This window comes from Sturnus vulgaris, chromosome 12, assembly GCF_052056855.1.
Source record: "Sturnus vulgaris isolate bStuVul1 chromosome 12, bStuVul1.hap1, whole genome shotgun sequence".
Lineage (NCBI taxonomy): Eukaryota > Metazoa > Chordata > Aves > Passeriformes > Sturnidae > Sturnus > Sturnus vulgaris.
The window spans coordinates 13,585,756-13,604,869 of record NC_142254.1 but is presented as its reverse complement, the minus strand read 5'-3'; the positions used below and the strand labels follow the sequence as shown (position 1 = coordinate 13,604,869).

The 19,114-nt window shown below is 40.3% G+C and overlaps 1 protein-coding gene and 1 long non-coding RNA gene across 8 annotated transcripts in view; one reads left to right on the top strand and one right to left on the bottom strand.

The window, feature by feature from the left end:
* Positions 1-19,114, bottom strand: part of NUP93 (nucleoporin 93) — an 84,009-nt gene that overhangs the window by 16,790 nt on the left and 48,105 nt on the right. For all 7 annotated transcript variants that reach the window (XR_015806310.1, XM_014880780.2, XM_088171917.1 and 4 more), the window contains 9 exons: positions 18,307-18,369; positions 16,461-16,589; positions 9,963-10,037; positions 7,742-7,831; positions 6,268-6,407; positions 4,070-4,202; positions 2,948-3,105; positions 1,291-1,456; positions 439-532 (listed from right to left, as the gene is read on the bottom strand). Coding sequence is in view for 6 of the 7 variants with exons in the window: in XM_014880780.2 (XP_014736266.1) it covers positions 439-532; positions 1,291-1,456; positions 2,948-3,105; positions 4,070-4,202; positions 6,268-6,407; positions 7,742-7,831; positions 9,963-10,037; positions 16,461-16,589; positions 18,307-18,369 (1,048 nt within the window). In the remaining variant the exon portion in view is untranslated. The remainder of the gene's footprint in view (positions 1-438; positions 533-1,290; positions 1,457-2,947; positions 3,106-4,069; positions 4,203-6,267; positions 6,408-7,741; positions 7,832-9,962; positions 10,038-16,460; positions 16,590-18,306; positions 18,370-19,114) is intronic.
* On the top strand, positions 12,504-18,630 carry LOC148222376 (uncharacterized). The gene is made up of 2 exons (XR_015806311.1): positions 12,504-12,820; positions 18,276-18,630. It is a non-coding gene; the product is annotated as an uncharacterized LOC148222376 (long non-coding RNA).

Sequence of the window (19,114 nt, the reverse complement as noted above, 5' to 3'; positions counted from 1 at the left end):
AATTTTTAAGGGAAAATATCAACACCAGATGTACACAGAGGAAAAGCTTGGAAATACATGCCTACACTAATTAGGTAGTGACTTCTTTTCTGTTCTGTATTCCCAAAGCTGGAAGTTGTTCTGCTAAAGGACTTTTGAGTATTTATGGTGAGAGAAAGCAACCTACAATTAATGGATAAAGGACAGCAGCAGTGTTGCTCACAGGTGAGTATCAACTCTCTGGATTGCTGGGAAAATATGGGACTCATTCATCATGTCTTACTGAAGTCTGCTGTGACTCCAGGGAAGCAGGCTGTCCATGGACACCCTGAAGATGCCTGTCACTACTGGAGAGCTGCAGGGTTTCTGTGCAGTCTAGAGTTTGTGTAATAACAACTGGAAAGTGTCCTCAGCAGAAAAGCAGAGCCCCAGGTAAGACATCACTCTGTGGTTTCTCACCATAGTCTTCCAGCAGCTGCTTCTGGAACTGGGATAACGTTAGCCGGTCCTGTGGGGCACTCGTGCCACCATCATCAAAACACACTTGGTTCAGCTAAAAAACACATCCAAAAAACAGAAGTGCAGATTACTTCCCCTTGCATAAGCAGTGCACTTAGAAGATATTCATTCCATCTGAGCACTCCTAGGATTTGACCACCTGACTAGAAACTGCATCTAGTCACAACATCAGCTCCATCCACTGCTGGGCAAAGATCTCTAATGCAGCAACAGCTGAAATTCATGCAGACATAACTCCAGGGTTCTGTCTCTGTCCATGCCAGCAAACTCTGAGCACTCTCAAGCAGCACCTTTTGCCACAAATACAATATTAACAAATACATTCTACCACCCTTTTGCTGATAAAGGAGAGAATCAGGTACCAACCAGTATCTATCACGCTCTCAACAAAACTGTAAGGACTTCAGAGACATGGACAGCATTATCTTTGGTCAATTCACATTGACACTTCAGACATCCACCCAGGAAGGAGAATTCAAAGAATCCTCACTATAGCAAGCTAACACTACTTCTAAAAACAGCTGACAAAGATCAGTGTCAAATGAAGAACATGACACTTCCAAAGACAACTGTACCCAAACTAACACTGATAGCACAGAGGGCAACAGAACCTGGGGATTCAGGTTCCCAGCCCTGCATTATCTTCAAGGTCAGGTCACATGCACTACAGTGATGCAAAACAGCAGATTTAGAAGTAGGAAGGGTAGCAGAGCAGTGGAGGAATGTGGTACCGTGTAGACCTGTTCTTACAAAAATAAAAACCAAACACCACAAGCTCAACACCAGACTTACTTTTAGCCAAAGATAATCTTCTGTTTTATCAGCAACTTCACTCTGGTTGTCTGTAATGTCACAACGGCCAATAATACAATAAACAGCCCTTTTGTAGGGGTCAGTGTTATTTCTCAGAGCTCGTCTGTAATGAAGACGCAGTTTATTTTCTGTGGCAGGAGACAGTCTAAAGAAAAGAAAAGATTGAAGCAAAAGACATGAAATCCATTTTCCCTGTGTGAGGAAACCTGGATACAAATCAATGTAAATAGGTGCATATCCACAGCAAAGGCATAATGACAGTAAGCACTGGTCAATATTTCCTGCACTTCCTGTTCATATCTGTAGGTAAAAATTTTGCACACATGAATTTAAACACAAAGTTATGGAGGATCATCTTCAAATGCTCACTGCAGGGAAAGAAACCACATACGACAATCTCTTTAGGGGTTATGGTAGATGAGCTATTTTTGTCCATCTCTGCTATTGCATAATTTCAGAAAAAGAGTGCTAACAAAAATCTTTGGAAGTCTTTGTGTTAGGAACTAACAAGTGAATAGGTCATTGTACCATAAGGTCTTTTAGAAGAGACACTTTCATCATTATTATGTTCTTTATTATTCTTTTTTTCTTGCAACCTCTTGTTGAGAATTATATAGAATTTAATCAATAAAGTGTTCTCTTAGACTAAGGCACTGTTTGTCAATTCGTAGGCAGAGCACTTTTTCATAGCTGTAATAAAAACAAAATAAATCTATTATGTTGTATCTCATAAAAGTGTTTGTAATGAAAACAGTGACAGTACCTTCAACTAGCTTTCTGCAACAACCTTGATATAATGAGCACCTTGAAATACTCTCTACAAAACAGGCTGATTTATAGAAGAATACCATGGCATACCATACTTGGTAAATGGCACTTGGGATTTTTATCCTTTCAGTTAATTTTGTTAGCTTGGTTAGGTTTTTTTTGTTTGTTGGTTATTTGTTTGGGCTTTGTTTGTTTGTTTTTTTTAAATTCACTGCAAGTGGAAAGATGGAAAAGAAAACCACTGTGGAGTTCAGAGCACATCTTAGGCATTCACTAACTCAACCACTTTGCAACTACATCAGGAGCAGTTTGGCCAATGGCCTCTGTCCAGTGCTGGACAGCAAAAACTAGAAGAGGAGAATAAATACAAGAAAAACACAAGAGTGAGGCCTCTAAAGGCTCTAGCAAGCACTACTTGCTTTTCCTGTGTAGTATTCTCATGAAAACCTTTTATGTAGTAAAAAGCGTCCCCCAAAAGAAATTCAGCTAAAATAAGCAACAGGTGAAATAAAAATATACTGGACTAAAGACAGCAGAATAAATCTGATCCATTGTATGCCATATCCCACTGTTACACTGGGCTTATCCTTCTGTAAAAAAAGTAAAGTTACACCACACTGTAGTATTTTTGAAATGTAAATTTTTGAATATTTTCAAACAACTCTCTCTGTTGAGATTTCTCAGCTTCAAAGCCACAGATTAAAATATGCAAACTTCACATGTAATTTAGGTAGGTAATATAAATATCAGGCAGCTATCATCACCAGAAGAGACCTGAGCTTTTAGTATTTCTACTAAGCCAGTGATAATTTCACTACTCCACAGCAACTCCCACCCCTCACAAAGATCCCTCCTAGTTGCTCATTACCTTCTGTCTTTACTGTGCATGTACTCCTGGAACCAGGTTTTGAACTCTCCCAGCTGGTGCTGTGCCCGTTTCACCACGTGCATGGCTGCAGTCAGATCTCCACAGCGCATGCAGTAATAAATCAGTGCCCACACAGGATGGCCCTCCACCTCACCATCCTGAAAAGAGAGTAGGATATACTTAATTTTTTTCTTAAAAGCAACATATTTGAGTGATTTTTCTTTATCCTTTGCCTCATGCATTATTTCTGCTCTTCAACCCACACTCAGACTGATTAAAAATTTGTTACAGAAGCCAGAGGTCATGAGGGTTAAGTCCTAGCAAAGCTCTGTGTAACTCAGCAGTCAAAGGTGTGATTCTCTTCTGGTTGCCCAGATTTCAATACTGAGAGGGTTTCTGAGAATCCCAAAATTAGCATGGGATATCCTCCCCACCCAGGAGATGGATTTGGATTAGTCCACCGAGGTATTAAAAACATTTTTCCTGAAACACAAAGATATGAAACTGATCACTGATCTCAGCAGGTAAGGAAGAGACAGCCAGACTTAGCTGTGTGCTATCCAATGTTATAATTTATTATTTCTTCATTTAACTTTTAAACTTATTTTTTCAACACAGAATGTCTATCTGATAATTTTGTAAATGCATAGCTATGCACTTTCTACTATATGCAAGTAAGAAGGGTTTTATTCAGATTCCTAAATAAAAGGCTCAGACTACAAGTCAGATGAATTCATTACACATTTGGTCATGGTTTTGCCATCTTACAATAAGTGTAAAAAAAGAGAAAAAGCAAAAAAGGAAGATTAAGTTTCTGCTTTTTTAAACCATCATGATTTTAATGCTTGCTTGTTGATTTCTAAGATGATGACCTGAAGACACCATAATTTCTAGAATTTAGAGCTCAAGATACTGAGCACTCAACTTTGCTTTGGGACTAGGTCTGAACTCAAGAGTGATTTTGTCTGCAATCTCCCATTTTCCTAGTGAAAAATTCTAGAGAAGGAGCAAGAGCCTGCTGCCCTAAAAGCAGCTTAAATAGAAAAGCCACTGGAGGCTGCACTGGTTCCCCCTCTGTACTGGGTGAACAGATTTGTGTTATTTTTGCAGTGCTGGCCATACCTGCAGACCAGGGACAGATGCTGGGAGTTTGATGTTCAGGAAGCTGCGGACCAGTTGGTAGGTGCCTGGGACTCCACCCAGCTGAGCCTGGTGCAAGTTTCCAAAGACTGTCACAAAAGTGTAATTTTTGTAACTAAAAACAACACAAGCAAAACAAACATGAACAGACTGAGACATGCCTGCCACAAAAACATCCACTGCCTTTCAGATCTGACAGAATTAACAATTTAAAGCAAATTAACCCAATGTTCAAACATTATCATTACGACAAAACTAGGTACAAATTCAGGTCAGTTTAGGAAGATCCTTGCACTTAGCAGTCTCAAAAGACTCCATGTTTGGAGTCTGTGGTGGACTGCTCCAGATTCAACTCTCAGTTATGAAGTTCCTCTTATTAGATTCTTGTAGTACAAAGTTAAGCTTAAATATATAACTGGCAAGAAAGCCTTTCCACGCTAATACTTTAACTTTCAATCCTATCATGAAAGAACAGTTAAATACCACAGATGTGTTTGTGTCCTCTCCCTGCCCTATGGAAAAATATCAGCCTTAGGGCTATGGACTTACCAGAAGGAAATCTCAGAAAAAAAGGAATTTAGAGAAATATAACTGGTAAAGGCAGCTTTAAGAAAACATTTTAAAATAACCCACCAAAGCATTTAATCAAGGCAGATCAATTTAACAAATACTCATGTTTAGAAGCAGGAGTCTCAAAAATTTGTACACTGAAGGAAGACCTAAGTAAGCAGCATCAATAAATGACATTAAGTTCTTTTTCTTTCTCTGCAGCACTTGTACACCATCAGAAATCTGAAAGACTATATAAGCAGGTATCAGAGTATCTTGATAACTAGAAATATGGCTGAGGCAAGTGCATGCTCCTCAGGCTTAAGACCACAGTTGTTCCAAAGGCACTAATGTATGAACAGCTGTGAGTGGCATTACATCCCTTCCATATATGAGTGAGGGGCTGGTGAGGCACAGAAGCACTCTAATATTAGCCAATTCCCACCAGGGGAAAAAAGCTATGAAGCAAGGCACAGGGTTTGGGCAAGGTTTTAATTAAAAAAAAACAAACCAAAAACCAAGCCTAAGAGGCCTAATCTTCACAGCTGGGAGCATTGTAGCATATATGTAGTACTGGAAGTACTACATATAACTAACTCCTAACTTAGCAGTTAATAGCACTGTGAAAATGTAGCAAGCTGGACATGTGGCAAATGAGGCTAAGAGTCACTGGCTCATTGCACTCTGCTGAGACTGAGGAACTGGGAACAGAAGATCCTTCCCACGTGGCAGCTCCTCTGTGCACAGGCAGCAGCCGCCACCACCCCCAGGTGACACCGAGTGCTGATGGGGTGTGACAACCAACTGTCAGGGCCAAGAAGAGGCTGTGCCAGGAGGGGAAGCATCTCTTCCCACAGTGCTGTGTCAGAGCACAGCACTTTCTGTGCTTCAATGCAATCTGTGTCATCTCTAAGAAATGCCCACATACTACTCTGCAGTTTCTGCTTGCATGGGCTGGAAGAGCCTGCTGGCATCACATTGCAGCTACTGGAAAAGAGACACTGCAATATCCACATGTGCAGTGAGGGGGCATTTGGCTTTGGCAGCCTCATAGCTTGCAGTTCTCTGAGAACGCTACTGGTCAAGGAGCTTAGGCCCCCATAGGTACTTGCTAATACACACAGCAAATCACTTTCTACGTTTGAAAATCACTGCTACATGTCTCAACTTCAGCTTCTTCACATTTTCCAAAAACTTTCCAGTGTAGAAATGGCACGATCAGAATTTGACTCACTGCACCAGGTTTGTTCTCATGCTGTCCTCATGGGCTGCTGACAGCAACCAGCAGTCAGAGAGGGAGCATATAGAAAAGAGGATACTTTTGGAGAAGAGAAATAGACTTTCCTCAAGTGAAAAACCTTCACATATCACCATTCATATATAGAATATTTATAAGCAACATAGAAGAAAGAATAAGTCTTTGCATCTTCTAAACAACATCCCCACGGATTCAAGGCCTTTTAAACTAGAGCACTGTTAAACTAGAACCGTTCTTTATTTAAGTGGCTGCTCTAAGCCCCGCACAATAAAAAACACAGGCAAGAGAGATGTCTGTGAGCAGCACGAGGTAGCTGACTCTTGAATTATTATTAGGGAGCTCTATCAGTCTGTACTCAGAGCACCCATCTTACCTTTCCTCCAGGTAGTGCAGAGCGTGCTTCACAAACTCCATGCGCACTTCCATGTTGGTCCGAACTTTCAAGGCATCGCTGGCAGGAACCAGGGTGACATCAGTCATTTGTTTCACCATGGCCCACATCTCAGAGATGTTCTATAAAAAAGTCATTCCGTGCCCCAGTGATTAGTACAGAGATAAGCAACACTGTTTTGAGCTAAGTGGTGTTTTGATATTAAGAAAAGCATAAGAATACAAGAGTAATTCATGTCAGTTTAGATTTGTAATGGAGATACTGGGCACAGTCATGAAAGGAAGCTGCTTCTGTCCCACAGAATTCAAATTTCACAGGCTTTTTTGCACAATTCTTGTGCAAGAAGATGGCTATAAATGTTTCACCTGCAATTGTTCCCAGAAATTGACAACTATTTCCAAAACTAGGCTGAGTACTTGGTACTCAGTCTCTTGCTCGTTTCTAGTTCACACTTCCTACTCAATATATACCACAGCATCATCAGCTTTCCATGCAAGCAATGGCTCTGGCTGCTGTTGGAAAACTGTGCAATCAGCAGTGATAAGAAACATCAAGAGGACACTGATCACTTGGACAAAGGCTCAGTTATAAATAAAGGTTGAAAACCATCCAGATCTGCTTATTCACTAGGACAAGAGCGTATCAGTGTTTACAGGACTAGGGTGTCCCTGCTGAAATGGCAAAATACTGACAACTAACAGCACTGCTCACTTGGGCAAGGGCAGCTCTTTGATCTTGGTGCTTCAAAGCAGCCAGAACACTGAAACTCCCCATGCTGTCCCTTGCAAAACAAACAGAGCTGTTCAGAGTGAAGATGCACATCTGTAATTCAGATCCAATTGAAGGGTTTGCCCCTCAGCTTCTGAGCAGCTTTTTGCTCTCCCCATTTGCACAGCTTTTTCATAGTTTGACCCTGCTGCAGTATTCTCCTCCAAGCATACCTCCAAGGTTTGTGCATTTATTTCCTTTTTTGGGGTAGATCAAGGCAAAACAATTAAAGGAATAGAAAAAATGAAAGTAGTCAGGTCATTGATTTAAAGTCAATCCTAGGGGTTTTATGCTTTGTTATGGGAGCCTATTTCAGCTCTAGCAGAGTCTGACTAAAGACCCTTTACCCTCAACTAAATACCTTCAAAGGAGACCACATTTTGTAAACCAAATACAACAGAATCTATTTAAAATTAAAAGCAATTTTCCCCTCAACAGCTTATCACTTATGATGGGGCACCACATTCGTTTCTTCCTTGCCGTGTTAAGAAATTTTCACCATGGCCAACTTCATCACAGGTGGGCCCTGCTGTACTGGAGAAAATTCTGGTATTGCCTCTGTGTTTTCTGTGGAGCCATGCAATTTTTTGGCAACATCAGTATTTTTTCCCCCCGATGTCAGCAGGCTGTTAATCACAGCCTGAAAACAGCTTAAATACATTTCCTTATGTTAACTTACTGGCAGTACCTTATCATCCAGGCCTGCAGTAGCAGCACAAAGGTCCACCAGGTTAGGCTGCAGATGTCCATTCACTATCTTCTCATTATAAATATAGATCTAAAACATAATTAAAGTAAGCATATTCAACAATACATATTATGCTCCATTCCATCCCCAGCCACAGCAGCAAAATCTAAATCAGCCTTCAAGAACAGTGTTCCCAGCAAGTCCTTCTGCTTCACTCCCACATCAGCCACTTCCAACCCAACAGCAGAGGAACGGGCATCACCATCACCCAGGCTTGCACACCACCTCAGAGCCCCAGGCCTGCCCTAAGGCTAGAAGCAGCCCAGCTCTACAGGGGTTCTGCATGGCAGAGCACTGCACTGAATACCCTGCTAAACTAACTGCAGCTAATTGTTGGAGGACAAAGATTCAGCAGTGACCTGACAAATAGATGGCTGTGATATTCCCCTGCATGGCAGCCTCCTACCTGCTGATGTAAAAGAAACAGGCTTTTGCTGGTTTGTGGCAGTATTCAGGGAAATCTGAGACAGGGTAATGAACAGAAATCTGACCCCTCAGAGCCTGCCCTTAAAAATATACACACACCTCCCTTTTGATCTTAACTGAGCTTCATCTACTATTGCTTATTCTACTCTCAATCCAAAGACCTTCCACTATGTCCAAAAATACTAATTCTCAATACTAGAAAGGCAATGCCACTGTACTTTAACTCCATTTGGCATGCAGCACGACTACAACATGCCCAGGGTGCAGACAAGACGTAGAGCTCAGGACTGCAAACAGAAAGCAGCATCAGTGAAATCGTGTCTGTGGATGTCACCGTGCTCCTGTGAGACAGTCTGAACCATCCACCAAGAACAATTAATCACTTCAGTGTAATTAAAACACACTTCACGGCTGCTGATAAATGGAAGCAGCATGGATCTCCAGCTCTCCCGCCTGACCTCCAGGTCTCCCAACTCCCCACTGAAGCCCCAGGAGTCCCACACAGAGTGCTGACACTGGGTTATTCCTGAACTGCACCAGGCTGACATAAGGACAGCTCAGCCAGCCCAGCTTCTCTGGAGCCCTTGTTGGGAGCAGGCAGTGACAGCACCAAGTGCTCTGGCAGCAGAAGCCTGGCCACAAACACCACATTCCCAGGGCACATTGCAGCAGTCTGTGCACAGCCTGAGACCCTGACAAGGGCCACTGGCCACAGTGACCCCACAGCTACCCCAGAGCCAGGGCTGCTGGAGAGACTGGGCTTCCCACACCCCAAACCAGCACAGAATAATACTGATGGCTGCAAAGCACAGACAATTATGCTTTGAAGAAGACGTTTATTGTGAGTATATTACAGTAGATATGAAGTAAATTAACAAACTATTAACAGCCACTAAATCAAATGTGCACTTTAGGAGCACAACCACGAACCTTTTGCTATTAGTTTCTTCCCAGTTACTATAACTGAATGCAGATGTAGGGAAACAGATGCACAAGCTGCCTCAGCACAGACTGAGCCAAAGCACACAATAACAGTAATTGTGTGCAAATTAAGCAACACTTTATCTACGCTGTTTCACATATTCCATTTTGAAAAATCAAGTCCTTTTCTTTCATTTTGTTCTCAACAGTGCTGGTAAACAGATAATCTCAAATAAAAACAGTAACAAATTGGTTATGTAAAGGTTGATCAATTTTCCCTGAAAATTTTCCGAAGGAGTCTAATGCTATCAGGCATATTAATTCATAGCTGATGCACTAAAGCTTCTCATAAGCAATGTCATTAAAATAGGATATAATTCAACAAACATCAGGATTAACACTTCAGCATATTTTTTCCTACACAATACATGAGAAAAATGATCTTCCACATATGATAATAAAGGGAATATAAAGCCTTAATTTGTAAACAATTATGCATTGACAGAAATCCTAAAAAAATACTGCTTTTGAAAACTTAAAAGAATTTCAGTTTACTTTACAAGCATAAATACTTTCAACAGTCATATATGGTGCCCAGAATCTCTTTTTGACAAAAAATATCCTAGAGCAAACAGATGAGTATGCTTCTAAAAACATCAAGATTTATGTGTTTGTCAATAGCATTTTATCTCTAGGCAGATATTTTAATGTTTTACCTATCATATTTTCTTTTACACTAAGCTCCAATCTTATTTTCCCCATCTCTCTCCATGTAGAACACGGTTTTTAATGAAGTTTTTTCACTTCCACTCACCTGACGAGCATATGCCATCTCCACACTGTCCAAAGAGCTGCGACCTGGAGGACCCACCTCACCAACATAGCTGGGCTGTTTAATGAGAAGCATACAGGAAAGCAGGAAGTACAGAATTACCACAATGCATTTTACCAACACATCTGCTCCTAAAGGACAACAGCAAAACCTGACAGAACTAAAAACAGGGTTTTGAATCATCTACAGAGAAAAATGCAGTCTCACTGCAATACCCCATTATCTTCCCAATACAGCTTAAACTTTCTAAAGTGACAGAAATCCTCCTTATTCAGTACACACACCAACCATTAGCTCTCTAGAATTAGGACATCAGTGTCTCTTGGTAGCACCTTCTAATTTTAATTCTTTGCTTTTGTTTCTTGAAAGGTTGCTTCTTGTCAGTGTCACGCTGTGAGGCATCTACTCTGAACCTCCATCACAGCAAGGACATAGAATTCAATGCACGAGCTCAAACAGATCCAGTCTGGCAGATCTGATACTCCAGTTTTTTCCCAGTACCATGATATAGACATAAAATAGGACTGCACATTCAGTTGTGTGCTGGAAAGTGACACACTGCTGGTCTGCTGAAAGAGGAAGTATGCTGGCAATATCCTGACCTGAAAAAAGTAGTCTTTTTACCCAGAGAGACTATGCCAAGATGGAGATATTTTGAGTGTATAGCAGGGAGAGACAGTCAATGGAATCATGGCATACAAAATTCATACTCTTATAATGCTCATAATAAAACATGCCATGATAGTATAATGCTGTATAAAGCAATTTTAGGTATTCACTACAAGGCTCAGGTATGTTCCTAGTACAGCAACCACTGAACATAGATGTTCAATACTCTGGAGGAAAGAATACTCCCAACGATTCTCTCTGCTATTTCCAGTTTTCTAAAAGAATGTAATTCTTCATTTCAGCATCAGCATTGCAAGTCTTGAGTTTGAAAAATAAAGTACAATCATTTTAAAGACAGATCCCTTTGAGGTAAACAGTCCTTTAATATCAGCTGCTTCAGAAGCCATGCTGATCTAAAGATCAAAGCAAGACAAACTCAGTACAGAATTATAATATTTACTATGAAGCCAACTGACATAGTTGGGGCAAGCAAAAAGAAACAGACAAACTTTCAGAAAAGCAAAGTTTTCAGGCTTGTTACCGTATAACTCAAGGCCATGGATATTCATCTAAACTGGAATCAGTAATTTTTTCCAAGAAAGGGAAGGTACATCTGCAGAGTTTAAAAATTAAGCTTTTTACCGTCAAAGTCAGTTACAACTGGCTGCACATCCTCATTAGCTGTTACAGTGCACCTAAGCAATACTGTCAAACAGCTTTACTGCTTCTCACACTGGTTACCCACAATGTCAGTACTTCACAGTGCAGACAGGATCACCTCCAAGGATCCCTTAAGGACATGCTCTAGTCTTGCCTGGAAGAGTTCACTTAAATGTGACCAACTTGCTGCCTGTACAAACAACATAAAGCCCAAATGCAATAGGAAAATCATTGTTTTCACTTCCAGTTTAATCAGCTTTAGAGTTCAGCTTTGCTGACACCTGTCAGACTGCAGCATGGCAGAAGTAATGTTCCTGCCATGACCTGGCTTGTGCAGATTTTAGGAAGAGATCCAGAAATGAATAGCTTTTCTCCAGATGGTGCCATCATTCAGTTTCTTGTTTCAAATGAGGATGAAATACTGGCAGAGTCTTCAAAAGAAACTCGCTTTTTTTGGAAACTGTATTCCAACTTCAAAATGAAATAATACAAACATATGAACTTCCAGACACGTTACTGATCAGTAACTGAACAGTCTCTCAGTCATTCCCAAATAAATATTATTTTGGTATTAGTTTAACCTGGAATATCTTATACTGTGTAAGCCCTCTCTTACACTCATGAGCATGTTCTTACAAAAACAAATACTACTCACTGTCCCAGTCCAGGAGTTTTGATCAGAAAAGTGTTCACAAGTCAAAATTTAAAACCAAGAAAAAGTTACACAATTGCAATGGCCAAGAAACTGTTCTGCATTGGCTAGGAATTTATACATGAAGATAAAAGCATTGATCTCTATCAAGAAATTATAAGAGCTTTATGATATCTGCAGTTACAGCTTTTTGTGCAGCATACAATTGATTACAGAACAAAACATACTCACCAGCGTTTGTCCCTAATATAATGAAATATAAAATGGTTCAAATTAGTTTATTATTGCATTAATTTCTCACTAATAATGCTATTTAAATAATATTTAACCTGATTACAAAAATCAGGCAGGTGCATTTAGACTTAGGCTCTATAAAAACGCCTTACAAAAAACCCAAAAGCAATTTCACTTTTTCTTTGTGAAACTGAACTTACACTAATAATATTCTCCACAGTCCCTCTTAGTGGCACTGATATTCAGAAGCATCTGCATTTTTCTTTCAGTGCCAAATCATCTGACACAAATTCCTTTAAACCCACCTAAAACCCGACAAATTCTTTGTTCTAAAGAACAAAGAAGCTGTTAAAGCAGGTTTCCTGGGAAACAGACACGATGGCAGAAATAGCGCTTTGCAGCCTTTCCCTGTGCAGAGCCAGATAAAATGCAGAGTTATTTAAAGTAATGCTAAATTATGGACGTTGTCATTAATTACCGATGAGGTTCCATCTCCTAAAGCAAGGGAAGACTAGCACACAGTGACTTGGTGTCACTTTCAGCCAGTGCCCAAGCAGCAGGCACACAGGGACTGGGGCTTTGTTTGGTGAATCCGTTCCTTTCTCTGCTTTGCGGCACCAAAGAGCACCCACGTGGCTGCCACTCCAGAGAGTGGTGTGTGACTGCAGGGTTCAAACCAATTCAGGTAAGAATCTGAATTCAAAAGTGCACGCCTGAAACGAAGAAATAACTGCTCTGGGGTTGGGTTTTCTTTTCCTTTCTCCAATTTTAGTTTTACTCTAACAATTGTGCCTTGAGAAACACTTCTTAACTATTTGCCACAGCTGAGAACTGCTACACTGAAATCAAATTCTTTAGATTCTACTGACTTGGCACTTCAGAAAAAAAATAAATCAGGAAGTCTAGAATTCATCCTAATTTTCTTATGCTTTTCTTTTCTATGGAAAAAGAGCCAAGGAAGCAAGCTTATTTCCTATTTTTCCCATCTCATGCGTGCATTCTGGCTTCAGCTTTGAATTATTAAACTACAAGAAAGCACTAGTTCACTGAACTATCTCATAGCTGTGCTAAAAGGAAAGTTCAAAAGGAAAACTAAAGCAGTGAGTCAGCATGGGGAAGGCCACTTCAACTGCTCCCCCTGAATTGCAGAAATGGATTGTGCAGGCAATCCTTGCCAGGAAGAAGAGACACCCCCTACAAATTAACAGGGGCAAAGTGGGGAGGTGGGAGGATATCCTCTGTTGGCAAGTCAGAACTTCCCAAGTTTCAAGCAAGACAAAGATAAGGAAAGATGTGTTCAAAGCAGCAGCTAGGAGCATGTGAGAAGAATCTTGTTTCAGGTCAGGTTCTGATGTTTAACTGGACCAGCAAAGGAAAAACAGAAAAGCGGGGGATGCACAAAGGATTGCAGAAGTGTGAGTGCACACACACAGATCTTGCTGTATCTCTAGTCTGACATTGTTTAAATGGCTTGTACTGTTTTTCTCAACCACCTTTGCTTTTCCCTGCCCTGAATTTTGGTCCTTCCAAAACATTATTCAGAACTGTAATATTTATTCTGAATATCATCCATTTCTCAAAGCTGCAGCTTAGCTGCACTGCCATCACACTTTTATATTTTAAATTCACTTAGCTGAACGATGCTGCTTTTCAAAGGAGTCCTCCTTCATTTGCACTCAGCCAAGCATTCAGCCTCACTTGCACACCAAACCCCGTGCATGTAAAGATGCATTATTCATCACCCTCATATGCATATGCACATTCCTTAGCAGAAGTCTGGGCAGACATTTTGTCAGCACTCCAAATGGCTTGGCCAGTAGATGCAGTGAATATCTAGGCAGGAGACCAAGCTAGAGAAACCCCATCAAAATACACCGTGGTGGAGTGGAAAGCTTGGGATTTAAGGGGTATGAAGACATGATACAGAGAAGCAGAACAGAAACCAAGAGGTGCCAGCGTCTCTATATCACTGCAGGAACGTGCTGCTTGACAGCAGGAGTGGAAGAGCTTACAGCAAGGGTGGAAGAAATAAAAACCTGGAATAAGTAAAAATTTGGAAAAGGACAAAGAAATGCCTTGACACCTCATGGCACGATAGTCATAACAAACACCTTCAGACCATAGGTGTTTGATACCTTGAAGGCAAAATGCAGGCTTTCATCCCCTTCCAGCCCCACAAGAAGTACCTTTTTATCAGCTCTGGTTTTCCCTGACAATAAGGTGGTCAGACTGGAGGACAAGGGGGAACTGAAAACCTTAATGGCAAGTCCTGCACTAGGTTCTTTGAATCATGAGTTTTGACTGTTAATTGGTCTTATTTCCATGAATAATGTGTTGGTATTTTACTCTGCCCAAATTAGCTTGCCCAAAGCTTGAGAATTGGCTTGCAGGCAGACTGGCCCCCTGCTGTGTTTGGATCTGTGCCTTTTCAGCTGATTCTCCATCTCCAGAGGATATCAATTAAACCTCTACTATATTCTACAGGCTGTGTCTGTTTGTGCCACATACACACAAAAAACTTATTTGACTGGAATAAGGCTTTAGAAGAACAACCTGCTGTGGGGAGGTTAGATAACAGGCTTTTAACACAGTAGATGCACTTCAAACCTCTCAGACCTTTGACTTCTTGAGGCTAAGACTAGAATATATCAAGGATTTTAAATGCTCTTGAAATGACATACTGCTACTATGAAAGCTTTGAAACAGAGAGTGGAGTATTACTGAGTGATCGTGTACATTGAGTCTTTAAACTCATTCACAAAAAACATTAGGAGCCGAGTTTTCTCCCCTCCTCCCTCACACCAATTTGATGCTTGGCATCTCAAATGCCATGGAGTGGGGGTAGCATCCATTTGACAACAAAACACCAGAATAGGGGTTTTAGAGTGGATTATTAAATTACTTCTGCTAGCAGTTAACATCCACACTCCAAAAGGAAAACCTCATACCAGTAACTAGCACACAAATCAAAGATGTTAGAAACTATCAGTGAAACTGCCAAGTCTTCAGATTCACATCCTAAAATAATGGGATAGCTATTCCTAGTTTTAAATTAATTCAGTCTGCATTATTTAGCATTTCTAATATTGGAAAGCTGGACAACCTTTGAGAAGTCCCACTAAAGTATCAGTAAAATATTTTCTGGGGAAGACAGCCTCTATAAAAAGAGGTATGCTAATTGGGATTAACCTATATTTAAAAGAACAGTAATAAGGAAGGGACATTTCATTAACAATTTTAATTATTTCCAAATCCCTATACAGGTCATACCCCATTAGCACCAAGAGCTTTTTTTATTTTAGTATACTTGCAGGTCATCTCAATGAACAAGAATTCATTTTCATGGGTAGAGAATGTGGCTATAAAAAAGTGTCTCTTTTTCAGCCTGAAGGCACAGCAACTTGCATTCCCCATTCCCTGTCCCCTCTCCTCTCAAGGTGAGCATTTTCATGGAGCACTGTGCAGCAGCTGTGATGTAACTCTGTGCTCCAGGGATCACAGCTGCTGTCTGATGCTTTCAGCTCAGAGGGAACTGAGCTCCCAACACTGCACGCAACTCTGCTTTGCTCTACTCATTTAACAAAAATATTTTCTTTAATAGAATAAACTGTAAAGGTTTAAATTGTAACAGAAGATAAGGAATGTTTTAAGATGATAGTCAATATCTCTTTTGTTAAACATGGGGTCAGTCTTGCCCAAAGGATTTAGTCACTGCTGGATTAATCTGCACAGTAGAGGTCTGAGCAGCACAAAATTCTAATCTGCTCTTCATGAGATAGTAAGATAAAAAGGAAAGCTCCTTTTTTTGTGTGTTTATTCATTTGGTTTTGCCAAGAAACCTAAGAGACTTCATTAGCCTCCTAGGAAAAGCCATACATCCAGGCTAGCCCACAGTGATAAGGGAAAGAGACACTCTAAGACCTATGTGTAAGCACCATTGCACCTGAGAAACTCCCCAGTGTCACATTGCAAAGGTTTCCTGAAGTCCCCAGTGTGTTTTCTGTCCCTTGGGTATGTTCACCTAGTATGTGTTTATGACTAAATTTCCAGCCAGCACATATGTTGCTGAAAACACAGCTTCAGCAATAGCAGCTCCATTGCCTGTACTCATCAGCCAATAAATAAAAACAATCACAAAGGTTTGATATTCTGCTGGATAACACATTCTGCTAGTCAGAGCCATTCTAGAATCAAATAGGGATTTTAAATTTCTCATTTTCACAGAGTTACAGTTGCAGAATATTTCAGAAGTGTTTTCAGCAATGCTGGAATGCCAGCACAGTGCAGTGCATGACTGTGCACAGCATTTAGAAAGACACAGTTACCTCATTTTCTTGAGTGAAATCAAGAGCATCTTCCCCTGATGCAAGCAGAGAATGAAGAATCCTTTGCTTCACCTGTTCCCATTCAACCAGCATTGATTCTCGGTGATACTCCTCAGCCATGGCAAAAGTCTGTTGGGGAAGAAGAACAAGAGCTAAGGAACATATAGAAACACCCACCAGCCTAACTCTGCTATTAATAGACAAGCCCAAAAATGAAACAGAAAATAGCAACTACATAAATCAACCAGGTCAGCCCTCAGGAGCTAATGGTGTGCTGCATATTATTTTAACAGGCTTCCTGTTAAAGTCCTTCAGGTACAAGGGGATTCAGAAAGTAGGTGTATGTGGAGTTAAGACAACTCTCACATACCCCCAGCTGGTAAAAGAGAGAAACTGTGTCACTTCTGTGGCATGGCAGCACAGGAACCTGAGCAGGCCAAAAATCAGCAGGCTTCCATCTTTAACTTAGCAGTACACACACAATATCCAGGTTTATTACTGATCTGTGCGGGTTTGTTGAGATTTAACTTTTCAAATGACCACTAGCTTTTCACCTCCCTGGAGGCTACAAAGGTCTGACTCACTGCATTCTTAACAAAGATGTGTGTTTATCGCCCATAAGCATTTTCAGGTCTTTACCAGTGTGTTTTTCTTTTAAACAGGAAATATGATGAAATAAAAATCAAAATATTAAGGGAAAATAAACCAGTGTTAAAGTATCAGGAAGTCTCCTTCATCAGTAACATAACTTGGGAAAGCACATAGGAAAATCATATTCCAAGAAAAAACAACCTTTACCTTTCAAATGCCTGATGTGCTACACTGTCTTCAGATTCAATAGGGGAACATATGGGAGGAAACAGCTTTTCCCTCAGTAAGGGAAATATTCCCTTATTTTGGCAATAGTATTAGGATAGAGAAGATGCTTCACTACCTTTTCTGTTACTGTTGGGGTGAGACTAACAGCCTCAGTTATATAAGGACAAGAAATAAGAGAATTTCCACTAATTCTAAACAGAGAATAAGCTCTATTGTGTCTTCTACTTCTTTCCTTTTCACATAGCTCCATGCTGCAACGTACATAACTAAACGTCTTGGTTGGCTAAGTTTTTCATTTCATTGCAGTTCACTGTTAGGATACTGTCAATTAATGAGCAAAACATTCCTCAGAAGAAATTAATTGATAAGAGACAGTGATATTTGGCAAACATTTAATTACAGTGCATGTACGCAACTAGAGCTTAAGATTTTTGTTTCTTTGTTGCATTACAAAATTCACTTTTTACTTTCATGGCAGCATATAGGTCTTATCCGCACCTTCACTGTAACAATTTCAACAAGGTTTTAAATATGCTTCAATAGTTACAGCATAATTTTATGTATTTGAAATGATTTAGTAATGCTTATGTACTGTTTCTTATCATTTGAAGACTCAGTTCTAAACCTGATGCCCCAGTATAAATGGAGGGAAACAATCAGTGTGAGCACTAAGAAGTATGGAATGACATTTCCAAGAAGGAGTTTCAAGACAAACAACAGGAAGCATTTTCCCATGCTACATAATTCAGTTATGAAAATCACTATCCCAGAACACAACTGATACCACAAATAGATTCAGGAACAGGATTAGATGTTTCTTATCAGTATCAGAAGTTGCTGCTCAGATGATTTTCAAAACAACTATTTGTTCAGAGGTGAAGATACAGGAGATGAAGAGGGGAAGGCTAACTCTGTCTTTCTCTTACAGATTTAGTACTCCTCCCTTTCAAGAGAAGTAAACAAGACTCTGCAAACCTCTCCTGTTTTTCCTTTTAGGCAAAAACAATGGTGCTTTCTTCCAACTTACCCTCCTCCTGGACTCTTCAATGGCAGACAGCAATGCATTATCTTTTTCATTCTTCAGGAATCCCTGCAGAAAAGGAGAAACAGAACTTCAGCCATAAAAATCAGCCTTGCACTAAACATCAGATACATACTGTAGTATTCAGCTATTTTTCAGCTCTGAGAAGTGCTCAGAGCTCTCTCTGCAGTCCAGTCCCAAGAAGTTTAAAGGTCACTTTACTGCACCAAAGGTACAGTAAGATGCCCATCATCCAGAGCAATGTGAAAATGAAAATGCATTAATCTCCTCTTTTAATATGCATTAAATCCCAGTGAAATGTCCTGCTTCTATTCTATTTTATCTCTGCGTCCCAGCATCTGCTTCCTCTTGCTCTCCATTTGAGGGAGCTAGGATGAAAGCTGGTAGGAGCGATAAGCCAAGATAAGATTGTTGGGACTTGAGTATGCTGAAAAAAATAAAACAGGCTTTGACTTGGCAGCTTCAGGCAGAAGTGGAGCTCTTGGAGGACCGATACAACTGTGAAAAAGTGCCTTAAAAATAGTCAGTTGAGGAAGGATGGAAATAACTAAACTTTTTCTGTATGCTTTCCAACTGTTTACCACACAGTTTCTCTCCATGAATACAGCCAGAGTGGGTGAAAAGGAGAAATTGTATTTTTAATTCTCGGTATATGAGTAAATCTCAAAGAGGTCAGGTGTGTGTGAAGAAACTGATTTAGATGAGCTGTTAGCTCCTTATCCCAAAGGTTACTTTTATGACCTATACTAGGAAATATAAAATAAAGTTTTAACTTTAAACAAATAGCTGCAGG